General features: G+C 42.4%; 1 protein-coding gene across 1 annotated transcript in view; it reads left to right on the top strand.

The window, feature by feature from the left end:
* ryr3 (ryanodine receptor 3) overlaps positions 1-15942 on the top strand; it is a gene marked incomplete at its 5' end in the record, with an annotated part of 125295 nt that overhangs the window by 34403 nt on the left and 74950 nt on the right. The window contains 11 exon segments of the mRNA XM_084377371.1: positions 1605-1679; positions 2168-2246; positions 2630-2742; positions 5741-5840; positions 6121-6214; positions 6978-7052; positions 8771-8927; positions 10792-10956; positions 12654-12775; positions 12863-13043; positions 14345-14480. Of these exon segments, the coding sequence (XP_084233497.1) occupies positions 1605-1679; positions 2168-2246; positions 2630-2742; positions 5741-5840; positions 6121-6214; positions 6978-7052; positions 8771-8927; positions 10792-10956; positions 12654-12775; positions 12863-13043; positions 14345-14480 (1297 nt within the window).

Below are 15942 nucleotides of genomic sequence, written 5' to 3'. Positions count from 1 at the left end.
ATATACACGTCTTAGATGCAACAGTTAACTGTTGTTATTAACACTAGTAAAGAAAGATACACAATGTATGACCAGGAAGATATGACACTTTAGTGCCAGTTATATCAATATGTCATTTAAACATGTACATTAAAGGTGCACTATGTAGTTTTGGGGAAGAAATTTTAATCAGAAGAGAAAGATCTTCATTGACTGATATTATTTTTTAGGCAAACTGAATAAACAAACTCTTTGTTTTCATGACTGAATAAACAAACTGACCTTAAACGACAACACAATTTCATACTGTTTTACTTTGTTTATATGTGGCGGACCCTGCCACCTTTCTAGCTTCAAACAGTGTTCTGGGACTTTATTTTCCTTTTGAGAACAGCTTGTTTATCAAGTTATGGAAAAAATAAATGTTATTACCTCATTAATATTGTAAAATTCTGAGTGTGAATTTCCTCTCCAAAACTACATAGTGCCCATTTTAATAAAAAATAATAAGTGTAACCAACTAGTATTTCTGGTGCTGACTATTGAGGGAAGGAACATTTAATCAACTAGTCAGTTAACCTTGACTACCTACTATGATTCAATAAATCCAAAGTTTAAACAGAATAAAACTGAACAAATCTTTTACTAAACTATCAGAAATGTATTAGAGCCTTCTAATGGAAAGAGTGTGCGATACACAGATTAAATTAAGGTTGTTTCGATACTGGGTTTGCTATCGTATGAGCCTCAGATACCATGTAATATACTGGAACCGGTCTCTGCGAGTACACAAGTCTGCACTGATACAATACCACATAATTTATTGATTAGAAATGGGACTCTACTAATCCCCAGCAGTGACCCTACACCCGTATGCAACCTAACAGATTTTTTTTTTTTACCACATAAGTAGCCCATATACATGGTAATATGTAGTAAGTGTCTTGTGTCACGATTTTATGCACTAGTATTGTATCAGTACTCAGTGCAGGTATACAAAAATGTTTTTATTGACACATCCTCTACTTAATTTTGAGTCTTTAAGATCCACTGATTTCAAAGTGTATTACTGTCACATCTGTAGTGTTTATCCTGTTCGCAATGCCAAAACCTGATAAAGATTGTTGATGCAGGGATGGTTAAGACTTGTGTTCCCCTCTCTTTTTTTTTTCTTCTGCCGCTAGAGGTTGATTAAAAAGGTGAGTAAAATTTTCTTTATTCACCACAGAGGTGGAGAAGAAATCATATCTTTATTCTTTATTGCTTCCTCACATTTCCTCATTGTGATCCAGTGCGTCACAATTATTCTTGTCTGTCACAAGAATGTCTTTTGAGTGTGGTACTGTACATGTATGTGTTTGTTGGATTGTGTGTGTTTCCTTTCCACTTTTCTTTGTCTGTCTCCTGCTTGCACTTGGAATGGAGGTCCCAAGTTGATGATACTTTAACCATTCAGTCCCATGCATTTCACCCACACAGGGTCGAAAGCAGAGGAAACTCAACTTAACTGACACTTAACTGAATATCTGAAAAACTAACTCAGACTATAGATACCACATGTCAAACCTGACAGCGTCCAGAGGTCAAGGATACTTCATGATGTTAATCTGTGTATTTCCTGACAGGCGGGTCAGGGGGGTGGACACCGGACCCTGCTCTACGGTCATGCCATCCTCCTTCGCCACTCCTTCAGTGATATGGTAAGTAGCCTACTATCAGTGCAGTTTGATGGTTGTCCAGTAAAGGTTGTCCTTATTGAAATATGTGAAATAACACATATATGTACACATAAATGCAATATATATACAGTACTTATATACTTACGACACAAATTTGTCGGAATAACAGATTAAAAAACTCAAAGGGATTCAATTTTATAACTGGATGAAACAAAGAAAAGCTGCAGATCTTCACATTTTCAGGAACTGAAACTAAGCGATGTTTTGTATGTTTTACTTAAACGTATGAAAGCAACCTTTAACTGCTTATGAAACAGTCTCAATTTAGTACCGATGCCTCTATATGACCTACATAAGCAAACAACACCCTCAGCAAGAAGACTGGGTTTTCCTACATAGTTATTCTTGATGCCTGTCACCGGGTCAGATTCTGCAAATTAAACCTGCTTTTTATGGATGATTTCTGCTCTCAGCTTGTATGAGACACTGACTCATTTTTCACTCTCCAGTACCTGACCTGTTTGAAGACTTCAAGGTCTATGACAGACAAGCTGTCGTTCGATGTCGGACTACAAGAAGATTCAGTCGGTACAGTATGACTAACGAGCACTTTACAGAGTTCACTTGGCTTTCCGTTGCTTTGTAATCGAATTCGGCCCTCCTGAGTGGCCACTTCAGGTCGACCTAACCTTGACACGGAATCAATGGCCAATGGAGAAATACTGTTAACTGTGTTCTGTGCTGCGTTTGACATATGAACTACAAAAATGCTTGGGGCCATTTGTCAAGTGGGAACGATACTTCAACTGCTACTTCAGTCTTTCTCTTACTTTTTTATGCTTTTTGCCACTCAGAGTAGCTTTAAAAGCTGTGAGGACTATCTACAGTGACTGTGTTGGACTACAGACCCAGATGTACTGTATGTGTTCTGCTTCATCATTAATGTACGAGTAATGTGTTTGTGTCAACAGGAGAGGCCTGCTGGTGGACCATTCACCCTGCGTCCAAGCAGAGATCTGAGGGAGAGAAAGTCCGCATCGGAGACGACCTGATCCTTGTCAGTGTGTCGACGGAGAGATACCTGGTAGGTCGAGTCCAGCACAGCTGATCCTCTCAAACTGACTTAATACTGAAAGGAAAACGAGATGGTGAGATAGTGAAATCAATATTTTTTGTTTGAGCCGCAGAGGTTTAGCACAAAGATTCTGATGCACGCCATCACACTCGAGAAAGAAGATGCATTTTTTAAAGACGATGGGCTAATTGCATCTCAGACCATTCCCATTAAATCAGCAGCCCTCCTCTCTGTCTCTCATTTCCAGATAAGAGGTTTTTTCTCTTATGAATATTTATGATTTTTCAGACTGGATGCATCAGATACAGCCTCTCGTCTCTGATGCTCGCTGTATCATCTCTCATTTCCCCTTTGTCTGGTTTGCTCGTCAGATCTCGCTCCATTCAGATTTTCTCTGCTGTTGTTTTGGGGGCTTTTTTAAAAATTTTTTTTATTTCTCTGCCAAATGTTTTCATGTCAGAACAGAATTGTTTGCCCCTAAACTCGCTGGAGTTCAGAGGCAGACAACACAGCACATTTTGGAGATTATTCGCCCCACATAGCTGGAGTTATCTGCTTTGGTTCACTGTCTGTCTCAAAAAGGCACTCTGGAAAGTTTCATAGCCGTCGGATAGCTCCGATACCTGTCTCACTCCAGGCAACTTCAGAGTGACACGGCAATTCAAGGGGAAACCTTTGAAACTTTGCGCCGCTATCTGTAATGGAAATCTGATTACTCGTAAAGCCCTCCCGTGCAGTTGTCTTTTTAAAAATTATTTTTTTGGCAAGGCATCCATCTGACTGATGAGCTTAGAGTTAATGCTGTCTTCCTTATGCAGAGCTATACGCCCGACCTCAATTAACTTACTAGGTAAAGTGAGGGGAGAGGGAGAGGCAGAGGCAGAGAGAGAGATGGAAGAGAGGAGGGGACAGGGACGTGCCACGCATCGGCGAGTGAGCAGCGCTGTCTGCCTGTAGCTACTCTGGCCCTTCAGGGAGGGAAATGTGCAATTAAAGCAAAGCTGGCAAAGAGCCAGACTCCCATCTCCTCCGATGGGAAGCCTTCACCTGATTCGGCCTGACAGAACCGCAGCTTTTGAAGGATGAGACAAATCAGATATTCAGGCAAAAAGCAATCAGTGTTCTGATGTTACTGCGAACAATCATAGAGGCAGTGAAACTGTCCTTTTAGGACCGAGGCGTTTGTCGCTTTGTGTCTTTTTGTCCAGTTAGGCTGAAATGTGTCAGCAGTTTCAGTTTGCTGTGCATCAGGTTTTTAAGTAGAGCTGCAACTAACTATTACCTTCAAGGAGACTTACTACGCTTTTTTTCCCTTTCCTTTTTCCTTCTTTCACAGTGAAACTTGTGCATGTAAAAGATCTTGAAAGTTAAAAAGACCAAAGTCTTCACCAACAGGAGCTCCTCTCTCCCACAGAAAACACTGCTCCTGAAATGCCTCGTCAGTAGTCCCGCCTTTTAATTCTGTGACTTCTTGACATCGCACTACGTCAGCGTGTCACTTCTTTGCATATTTTCTTCCTAGCAGCTAGTTTTGCACCTAAGAATTAATTCAGCACAGCTGCTCTGTTGTTGTAGGTGGTGCTGGCTCAGGCGTGTATGCACTGACCAATCAGAGCAGACTTGGTATTCGGAAGAAGGGCCTTAAAGAGATGGGAGCTAAAACAGAGCATTTCAGGCAGAGATGGACGTGTAAGGCTGGACAGTATGAGGAATCTGATGTGTTTTTTGAGCATTGTAAACCTATTGCAGTAGTAACCCGAAACAAAAATATGAAAATGTTTCCTTTAATTGTTTATTAATCTTTCGATTATATTCTTGATTAATTTTTTATTTGGGCTATAAAATGTCAGAAAATGGTGAAAAATGTCATTAAGTGTTACCGAAGTTCAGGAAGATGTCCTCGAATGTCTTTTTTTGTCATTACTGTTGTAGAGGAGTAAAGAAACCAGAACAGCTTTCAACTCTGAATTGATTAATCCTTGCAGCTTTATTTTCAACAACAAAATGACTCCTATTTAGGAGAGCTAGTGCAAAGAGTTTGAATTCATACTCGAGCTGACTGATATCCAAAGAAAAATCATTTTTGTGGCAGATATTGACTGCAGTGCGGGTCAGGATTGTAGTGGCAATGCTCATTTTTGCATTTAACTGAAAAAATAAAAAAATATGAATAATGTGATTTTTGCTGGGGTTTCTACCAAATGAGCATGTTCCCGTACGTCTGGAGAATATGATTTGTAGGCCTGGGGCATCTCTGCAGCACCGCAGTGCTTCATTTATAATGGTATGTTGTGACACATTTTAACTTTATCAAAAAATTGCAGCTCCTGCTGCTTGGATATTACACTTGCCCATGTTGCGATTTCAATAACACTTTGATTGATTGTTCAGCCCAGCTTCGTACAGCTTTAATCCACACAATATTTTTTATGCACTGCTCTCCATCAATCCATATCATCTGTCAACACACAGGAAAGGTTGCACTGAATTGCTTGGTATTCTGGACATTTTTGAATCACCAACACAGACTAATAAAAACACTTAACGGATGGTTATATTTGGCCCCGTAATGATGTAAAATTACAGATTTTTTTAGGGGAGTTCAGTGAGTTGAAACGAGATGTACCACATTAACATGTATCTGGGAGGATGTAGCTGAGGGCTCGGATCATTTCGAGCTTTCACTCGACTCTGAATCCTGCCTGTAGGGACATGTCAGTCCTGCCAGTCTGTCTGCTGGAAGGAAATATTGTAAAAGGATTATCTGGACATAGCTGCATAGAGAAACACTGGTGCAGCTGTGCCCTTTCGCCCTCAGCGTTAAAACACTGTTTGCCAGCTCCAGAGGAGAGACACAAAGTTATTTTAATCTCTTTTCAACCCCAACACTGGGACATCTCCCTTCTCTGTGCAGTACTGCTGAATCTCAGTGTTTGCCTACAGTACGTTTCCCTCTCGCTAACACTTTGCTGTCTAAAGCCGCGTGTGTCCTGCTTCTCTTTTGCAGCACCTCTCCAACGCTAATGGCAGCTCTCAGGTGGATGCCTCCTTCATGCAGACCCTGTGGAACATCCAGCCTACCTGCTCTTCAGGCAACATGGCTGTAGGCAAGTTCACGACCGCAGAAACCAAAATAACAACCTCCAACCTCCACTTGAATGCATTTTAAAAATTGTTTTCATGAAATAGTACGGCTCTCTTCTGGACAGTTTAAGAGGAAAAAACCCAACTAAGTTAAAGATGAAACTCACATGATGATATTTGCAGAGAACAGTTAGCAAGTGTTCTGGATGTCGTGATTTTTATATGATTACAGGACATCAACACAGATGAACATATTGAGGGTCTTGTAACACAATGTTTGTCGTCGTTGTGTGTTATTTTTAGGGTTTTTGATTGGTGGACATGTGATGCGTCTTTGTCACGGTCACGACGAGAGCTTGACCATCCCAGGAGCAGACCAGAGTGAGGAGGAGCAGAGGTTGGTGTATCTCAGTAGTTCCAAGATCGTGTCTTGATCTGTTAATCAATACTGTATCTATCAAGGAATCAAGGCCTTGAAAATAGACATGAATAGACATTTGTATATTTTGTACGAGAATAGAAATGCACTGGTGTTACAGCACACTGATGGCAGAAAGTGCAGAAGACACACATGCATTATTGATAATTGAAGCCTATATCTTTTTAATTGTGGTCTGTGTGTGTCTGTAAACCCTGCTAATTTCTCAGTGTTGTAACAGTAAATACACTTGATCTGTGTCTCAAATACACTGTATGAAGGACGAAGGTGGTGTAAGAATGCGTGGGAACCCGGGTCAGATCCTTTCAGTGTCCTCCTCTGGGGTAATTTTTGGCAGGAATTGAGTTTTAGTAAGCAAACGGATCATCGTTCAGTGTGAAATGCTTCGATTACCTTGAACTCCTCACATCATAAGAAGCGTTGTTTTAAGCTGACAATGACCCCTGACCCCCCCGTCCTGTGTTTTTTTTCTCCTTCCAGAATCAGTATTACAAAAAAACAAATTATGTCTTCTATCAGACTAAGAGATAAAGTATTAAAATGCATACAGTATGTACTAGAGCCCATGTCGTTTGGGAGCAGTGACACGTCATCAAAATGAATGGTATTCCCTGTGCCACAGATGTAGCAGGAGCAGAATCTCTTCAAGCACTTTATTCCCACTGTGACCTGAAAGACTCAGAAATAACAGAAGTCCCCTCTTGTGTCTTTTTGCCTTCAGGATAGTAAACTATGAAGCGGGGAAAGGAGCGTCAAAAGCCCGCTCGCTTTGGAGACTGGAGCCCCTCAGGATCAGGTGAGATCAGACCCGAATACACACACAGTGAATAAATACACTTCGGCAAGTCAGCAATGTAAAACCCTGACATAGATTTCTCCCAGAAATACAGAGAAGAGCTGTCTTTGAGGGAGATCTCTTTATGAAGAGTAGCAAGAAATGTCGTAGCTACTATACTGTAGGTTATATATAAACCTCCCCTCCCTCCACTCTGAACTGTCGCTACCAATTAGTCTGCAGAGTCCTTCAGCAGGTGAGGTTCTGTTTACCATCCCTTTCGATCTGCTTCTCTGTCTCCGTCTATCACCCTCCCTCTGCTTCCCTCTCTTTAACCGGCCACCCACGCAATTTCTCATCGTCTGCCGACTCTCACTGGGACTGCCTGTCAAAGTCTGTACACTTTGAAATGGCACAGGTGCATCTATTAGGGCTCATGTTTTCCTTCTCGGCTCAGGGAGGAATTTTAAACAGCATTTCCTCACTGCGTCATCCGTACGAGTGGAGGCTGAGCTCCACTGACAGTGAGGATGTTGAACTTTATCTATTTCACCGCTGACATTCTTATTTCACTTGCAGATCGGTTTTACAAACTTTTCTAAAATATTCCAATCTGGTGATTTAATCTGCAATGCAGAGTGAAATGGTGTGAGTGTGTGGTTGTGTTGCTAGAAAAACAGTTTGAGCCATGAATCAAGCTAATTGCTAATCAGCATAGTTAACTTTTTTACAAAACCGTTATGGTGGCCAAGTTTTTGGGTACATTTCTTTTTTTTTTAAACTTCTTTTTGTAAATCTAACAATGTAAACAATATAAGCATCCAAAGAAGACAAGACTTGAGATCTGACCTGACTTTTGATGCCAGTGTTTCTTTTTAAATCAGTACTGTTGTTTGTTTGTAGACTTTAAACAAGATTCAAATAGAGTTTAAAAACATTAGTATTTCACGTGAAAGAAACAAGCACCAGACAGCAAATTACATCCATTCAGGATGCCATGTGCTTACATGGTTAATGGTAAATGGACTGCGCTTGTCCAGTCACACATTCACACATACATTCATAAACTGGTGGCAGAGGCTGCCAGGCAAGGTGGGGTTCAGCATCTTGCTCAAGGATGCTTCGACGTGAAGCCGGGAGAGCCGGGGATTAGAACCAGTGACTTTCCAGTTACTGACAACCCGCTCTGCCGCCGACTGCATTTTCATAATCTTCCATTCTTATCAAAAAATCTCGTTAAAGGTGTCTCTGTAGCTTACACCGTGACAAAGGTGCAAAAACTTCAAAAGCACTTTCACCAAAGACAGTGCAGCTTTGAGGAATGACATACATAATTCTTCTGAAATAAAGATGACAGGTTAAGGACTCGGTATAGCACATAAACAAGGAGGCAGTTTGTGAACTGCGGCATTATAAAGGAAAATGTACTGATGTTCCATTCTGCATTTTACAGGGAAAACAAAACCACTCTGTCTTAAAGCTGCAATAAGAAACGTGTGACTGACAAATTTCAATCAGTTCAAAGAAAACAAACCAAATGATTTAGGGTTCTGATAACCAGTCCTACTCTGGAGCAGCTCTTCATCTCAGTCAGGGTTTGCCAAAATGAAACTACAGACTCTTTTGCATTAAAAAGACAGAAAACAATCTTATCTTCCAGACAGTGCTATTAAAAAGCCAGAGAAGTCTGATAGTATTGAAGGCTGAATCCATCAGTGACACCACTTCTCTGTGTTTAGCTGGAGCAGTAGCCACATTCGCTGGGGTCAGGCCTTCCGACTACGCCACCTCTCTACCGGCCATTACCTGGCCCTGACTGAGGACCGCGGACTGGTCCTGCAGGACAGGGCGAAGTCCGACACCACTGCCACCGCCTTCTGCTTCAGGCCCTCCAAGGTCAGTACTCGCTCTCTCTGTGTTAGCATTATTTATTTATTCTATTTTTAAAACCAGCTCTGATGCGCCCCTTGAGCAAGGCAGCTACGCCATCTGAAAGCTGCTCCGGGTGTTGATGTAAATAAATGTTCTTCGTCAACTGACCTCATTAGAAGGGAACTCAAAATATCTTCCCCTGACTACTTCATCAAAGACTCCCGACATGGGTCTGTAAGCTCTTAATGAGCTCATGGCTCGCCACGATGAATTGACCTTTTCACAGCTGCTGAGTCGACAGCACTGTAAATGTTGTCATGTTGTCCGCTGGTCTAACAACCGGCTGGGATGTAGCCATTTTCAATGAGGAATCCAAAAGAAATGTATCAACATCCGGTGTGATGCATTGGGGGCATTTTCAGGGTGCTTCATATTCTTTCCTTTGCCTTTGCCCTATTTCTGTTCCTCAATTACAAACCCTCTTTTATCCCACGCTTTGTTTTGAACTCTCTCTCCCAATCCACGGGCTTGTTAGTTCTTTTGTTTTAATAGTGTGCGCTCCAAAAATAGTCTCGCTGCCAAAAATAAGCCAAAGAGAGAGGCACGTGGCTTAGTTAAAATTCTAGCTGAAAGCATGTGTTTCAGTGGTGTCGTTCAGTGGTGCTCAGACATGTCGTTTCTTGTGGATGCTGCAGGTTTAGATGCAGAATTCGTCACAGGAGTGAGACAGTTTTACTGCATTTTTATTTCCTGCCGTCTCGTTTTGATTTCTCATCTTTTTAAAGCTACAAAATGCGTTATTCTCTTTTCATAACAGTTGCAGAGCGTGCACCTAAATCCATCATCTATCCTTATGAGACCTGGAGACTGTCGGCCCTGATACTGATGCTAAATTCACATATTTTGACCTAATCCTGTTATGGATGGTTTAAAATTTAGAGTGATGCAGGGATTGAGTTTGATATTGGATTACTCTTGATTGAATTAAAGGGGACTGTTGGTGGAGGTAAGTGTCGTTCTAGGTAATTAATAGTTGATTCTAAATAGTGAAAAATGCTCATCACAGTTTCCCAGAGCCCGTCTTCATATGGCTTCTTTTGTCCAACCAACTGCCCAAACCCCAAAGACTTTTCATTTTCTATCAGAAATGATCAAAACAGCAGCAAATCCTCACATTTTGACATAAAAAATCAGCCAAAACGACCAATTGATCATCAAACTTGTTGGCTCTGTTGCTGCCACATAAACAGCACAGTGCCGTGAGTCACCTTCACAGAGCACCACCGTGTCCCTGTAGATGTCCTTTTATCTACAGTAGCTATGAAATCCTCCTGAGTGCTGCCCATTTTGGAGGCTTTAATTTTCCAACCCACCCCCCTGCTGACAACACAGTGTAACTGTCCTCAGTAATCACTATTCCTGCAGGACACGCAGGCTTTCGACTGTGAGTTCATGCTGCTTTGGAAGAATACATACAGAAAGAAACTCTCATTTTGTACGTACTTCTTCGTCTACTCTCACTCCTCCTCCCATTGTACTGCCAACCCAGTGCCAGTCGGCTCCTGTATCTAAAAAGGTCAATGCTTTGCCATGTTGAACATTGGCATTAATATGTTCCCTGCTACTTGCTGTCGACTGCAATCAGCTGCATCGCTCCATCTCCGCTGAGCCAGAAATGTAGCAGAGCTAATGAGGCCAGCAGCAACATCCTGGCAGGCCAACGAATGCACTCTCCTCAACCTGCCTCCCTGATTACGATCTAATCATAATATATCTTCGTTTGTCATATTTCAACGCCTGTGTACTCTGCGTGTGAATGTGCTGCACTTCTCTCTCTTTGTTTATATTGGGTAATGTGAGTCCGTGCTTCTCAATGTCAACACGACAGGAAAAGGGAGACTTGGGCCCAAAGAGGGACATCGACGGCATGGGAGTGCCAGAGGTCAAGTACGGAGACTCTGTCTGCTTTGTCATGCATGTGGCGACAGGGCTCTGGCTGTCTTACCTGGCGCCTGATGCCAAATCGTCTCGTCTGGGACCCCTGAAGAGAAGGGTAAGCAGGATGCAACTTTTCTTCCACAGCTGACATTTAACTGAATCGTTCCACATTATAATGACACGCATCGAAAAGACTTTCAGTTCAGCCATTATAATGAGTGTTATTTTAAATGGAAGACAATAAATGAAAGATGTACAGTGTATGTCTCTCAGCTGTCAATGTTTACAATATAAAAAGCTTCCTTTGTCATGCAGTTATTTACGTACACGGTACATACAGTATGACATTTTTGTGTATTTGCAAAGCTGTGGCCTGGTCCACGCAGGCGTTCATGCATTCACATGCACACAACCTCAATGAGTTAAAAAAGGGGCATGGGAAAACGGTGTCTTTCTGCAAAGTTTGGTCATGCTATGTGAATCCATTTAGAAGTTAATAGCCTTTTTGTTGTAGGCCACCACCACTGTCACATCCCCTTTTAGCCATTTGGCATAAACGGCTTATCAGCTGTCCGTCGGCTTGTGGTCAACCTTTCCGCAAAATCTTGTGCGTCTCTTTAAATCCTTTTTGTGATAAGCCCCTCCTATGGCCACGCCCCCTTTCTATCCAGTTGGCATGAACACACACCTTCACACACACACTTGACCTCCATGCCAGATTTTATCCTCGTAGCGGGGTGAGGACATTATAGTGCAGTTGTAAATACCGGTTTCATTCCAGCTCTGGCTTTTATTCTCACAGTTCACAATTAGTGGTGTTTGGGACATACTCGGAACATGTTGCAGGCTAATAGCTGAAAGTGTCATCAATCAATCATTGCACCGCTGCATAGTGATACAAATGGCATGTATATGGCCATATATATATACATAGCTATGTGTATCACTATGCATCTGTGCATAGTGGTGTACCATGGTATCTAGCGTCTGTCTACCTGTTTACAGTAAGATCCTGAATGCCTGTCATGGCTCGTCTCAAACACCTCTAAGCCCGTGTTCACAGCAGCAGATAACACCCCCCCCCCCCCCCCCCCCATCCACCCGGGCAAATATTCATTTTCCACTCTAATCATTGTCTACCCAGATACTCTTGACGCCTCTACCCTGACACCCGCCCCCTGCTGCGCACTTGATGTCGCAACCCATTTAAAATGTGATAATGGGCCGCGTGGAGGGTGACAGTTAGTTTTGGGTGAGACAGGGGGGATTAGGGCGGCACACGAACGCTGCTCATCGCTGGGCACGCCTCCAGGGACATTAAAACGCCAGCTCGTTCTGGCGCCAGGCAGTCCCTGCTGCTTTGGCAGCGTGCCAATGCACCTGATATGTTGGAGGTGATGGTCAGTCTACACGGAGGACCCCCACCCGCCCACCCCACCCCCTCCGTCTTCTTGATTATGCCATTTGATCACAGCGAGTCTGGTTTCATTGAGCTGTCGTGGTGTAAACTCACACTTAGTCACTACGTACTTAAATAGCTTCTCATATAGCCTCGGGATCAATGTCTGTTATAACATTACAGTTCTGTAGGATAATTCCAGATTAATGCTGAGATATGGATGTGATTGTGTATTTATGCAGCTTTCATTAACTCTAGTAGCAGATTAAGTTGTACAGATTTAATCATCCATCTATTTATAACTAAATCTTATAATAAATAGATCCATTTTCAAAACTGGCCTCATGAATGTGGCAGTGTGGGTCCTGTTATAGTGATGAAATGCATATTTCTGTGTCTGTGTCCTGGTCTAGGCCTGCCTGCATACTGAGGGCCACATGGACGATGGGCTCATCCTGCAGCGCTGTCAGCATGAGGAGTCTCGGGCTGCTCGCATCATCCGCAACACCACGTTCCTCTTCACCAACTTTATCAAGTAATTACAACGGGGCTATTCACAAACACATCCGTCTTCTCTGTCAAGCAGAGTTTTATACCTTGGTCTTCCACGTCCTTCCCTCAGGGCTCTGGACAGCACTATGGAGAGCGAGTCCATGGAGGTTGCCGGGTATGTTGAAGAGGTGCTGCAGACGCTGAACGACCTGATCGAGTACTTCAAACAGCCCGATTCAGAGCTGGAGCACGAGGAGAAACAGTGTCTTCTCCGTTCGCTCATCAAACGTCAAGACCTCTTCAAAGAGGAGGTGAGAGTGGATGATGTGGAGCCTTAAACTTGTGATTTGAGTGAATAATTTAACTGGTTGGTAAACCGTAAACTGTATTTCTTTTACCCATGGAGCAGCTTCAGTTTAGATATATCAAGATGGCATTTTAAACCATTTAATGTATGTCACATAGTGCTCTGAATAGCTTTTGTTTGATTGAAATTTAAATTACCACTTTATTTAAACTCAAGGAGGTCGTTTTAATGCTGTGGTTATCAAATGAACAGAAGTAATTAATTCACAGTTTCACAGTTAATTCACAAGATTTCATTGGAGATTTTGGGAGTAGAGAGATGGCAGGAAGTGATCGGAAAGATGTGGAATGAAATGCAACAAAGGTCCTTGACCGGACCTGTTGCAGCCCGTGGTCGGGACCCCAAGACGTGAGCCTCGGTGGTGCCCCGGAGGAGAAATTCTAATTGCAAAAAAGCTTTTCCCTGACTAAATTAAAAACAAAGTTTATATATGATTATCATTGTGCCCTTTGTGCATTGTGGCTTCATTTTATTATGTGCAAGCAAATGTATCCCTTGGGTAATGAAGATCTTAATTTTTAATCTTAGGGTCAGATTGAGACCAGAGAGCTGTTAAAGTAATCAAAATTAACCTGGAGCCTAAATTAAGCTATTGTGCAGCTCTTAACTTTAACTGTTCCCTACATTTTCTTCGTCAGGATTTGTGATGAGTTTGTATATAAGCTGTGTGCAGCTGTGTAAATAGAAAAGCAAGAAACCATAGGAAGTTGACCCAGATGCAGTCACAGGAGCTGAGGCAGTTTAGTAATTTAATGTAAAAAACTCCAACAAAAGACTTACAGGAATGAGGCAGGGAGTTGTCATAAGTCAATAAAGGCCAGCAAATCCAAGTCCAGGACAAAATAGTCAAACTAAAAGAACCAAATAGCTGGAGCGCTCAGTGCACAAGGTAGTCGAGTATTGGGAAACTAATAAGGGAGCTCAAAGACTAAATACATTTGGAAGGGACAATTAACAAGGAACATTTGAAAATAATCAGGCCATTCAGAAAGGTGAGGAAAAAAGACAAAGACAAGAAACAGCATGACGCATTACTGGAGTAAAATTTAGAAAATATAACAGGAAATAACTCAACTAAAACACAAAACCATGAGAATTTGTTTCCAATCTCTGTAAATACAATCAACAGGTCAATTTCATTCTTCGTCATTAAGTGATGGGAAAAGTTTTTCACATCTTGTTATAAAAAAGAAAATACTTTCTCCGTCGTGATGTGAGTCACAGCTTATACAACCTTTTTCTCAGGGCATGCTGACCCTCCTGTCCAAATGCATCGACCGGATGAACCTGTACAACAGCGCCGCCCACTTCGGAGAGATGGCCGGGGAGGAGGCAGGCGCAGCGTGGAAGGACATACTCAACCTCCTCTATGAACTCTTGGGTAAGGATGCCTGAGTGATGGATCATAGAAATATCCACATCTTCTGTCAGCTCTTGTCAGCTGTTGACCCTGGGTGGACGTGCAGGATTAATCTTCCCCCAGTGTCTTCACCGAATCCTGCTCCTCTACTTCACGCTTCAGTTGACACTTCTTATCTCGCCTGTTTTCCTCTCCTCCTTCCTCCCTTTGACTTCCATAAACTGCCCCCACAGCTGGTGATAGTCTTTCCATGACATTTGTGTATAATTATTTGTGACAAGGGAGCGATGACGGCAGCAGAAGACTTTCTCTTGGATTCTTCTTTCACAAGCTGTCCTGACTACTGAGGTCACATCCTTCTCTGAGATCAGTGTGGGCCCATTATGAAGCATTCAGCGGCATATTTGATGAAATGATAGCATCGTTAACAAAATGCCAGCCATCACAGGTGCTGGCATCATCCCGTTCTCTCGGGGCCTGCGTTGGGTTATGAATGCTAAAGCTGTGACCCTGAGAAGTTTTATTTTGGACAACTTTTTCTTGAGTAGTTTGTTTTGCTGTCATTGGAGCTTTCTCGTCAACAGCTTCCCCTCGGCTAACCTTGACTGCCCTGATATTCATCATCACCTCCCCAGCATGTACTCCCACATACACACATTAACAGCACACGCTTAAAACCCACATATACACTCATCTGAATACACTCCAGCCTTTCCCACCGAGAGGTCACCCCCAAGGATGTGAAGGCAGTCTGGTGAAGCAGGTTTTGCATGATGAATTGCGCAGCGACCTTGTTTGTCTTGACCTTCTCTCTTTCCCATAGTAACTCTAGTTATAAGTTAAAGGGGGATTCTGGTATTTTTAAACCTGCACCCTAGGTTTACATATTTTGGTATGTGATTGGCTAATGGGTACAAAACATTTTGGATTTGGTCCAGTAGATCACCCCAGCCAGCAGCCAAGACACGGGCCATGCAATGGCTCCAATGTAATCTACGAGGGCAGCTTCTACTGTCAAGATACGTCCTTTTTAAAGTGCTTGTTTTTGCCACTGACAGGCTTTGATTGTTATTGTAAGTGTCCGATAATACTATGACAACAATCCCCACAGAAATGACCTTTTTTGAAACTAAAATCATTGTTGTTTAACAGGTAACAGCCACTACATAACTCTCACCAAAGCCATCCGATTCCATTTACACACTTCATTCAAACTCGACAGAAACAAAATAAAATGCACCAAAACCATATTGGTTCATCTCTCCACTGTTTGAACAATCACCAGCTCTGGTTTGGGTGAGATTAACCCTTAATTCACCACTTTAAATGTGAAAATATGAGAGAGGAGAAAGAGAGAGATCAGAGATGCACTGGGGGCGAACAGTGTGATTATGGTCCCACGTCTTTTCTTGCAAGACCCGCCCTACTCCGCCTCTGATTGGTGGCCTTTGTTGGTTCGGTTGGTTATGAATAGGCATGATAA

The sequence above is a fragment of the Pagrus pagrus genome (assembly GCF_965226575.1).
Source record: "Pagrus pagrus genome assembly, chromosome: 16".
Taxonomy (NCBI): domain Eukaryota; kingdom Metazoa; phylum Chordata; class Actinopteri; order Spariformes; family Sparidae; genus Pagrus; species Pagrus pagrus.
Note: the sequence above shows the minus strand (reverse complement) of the source record. Positions and strands in the feature narration are given on the sequence as shown.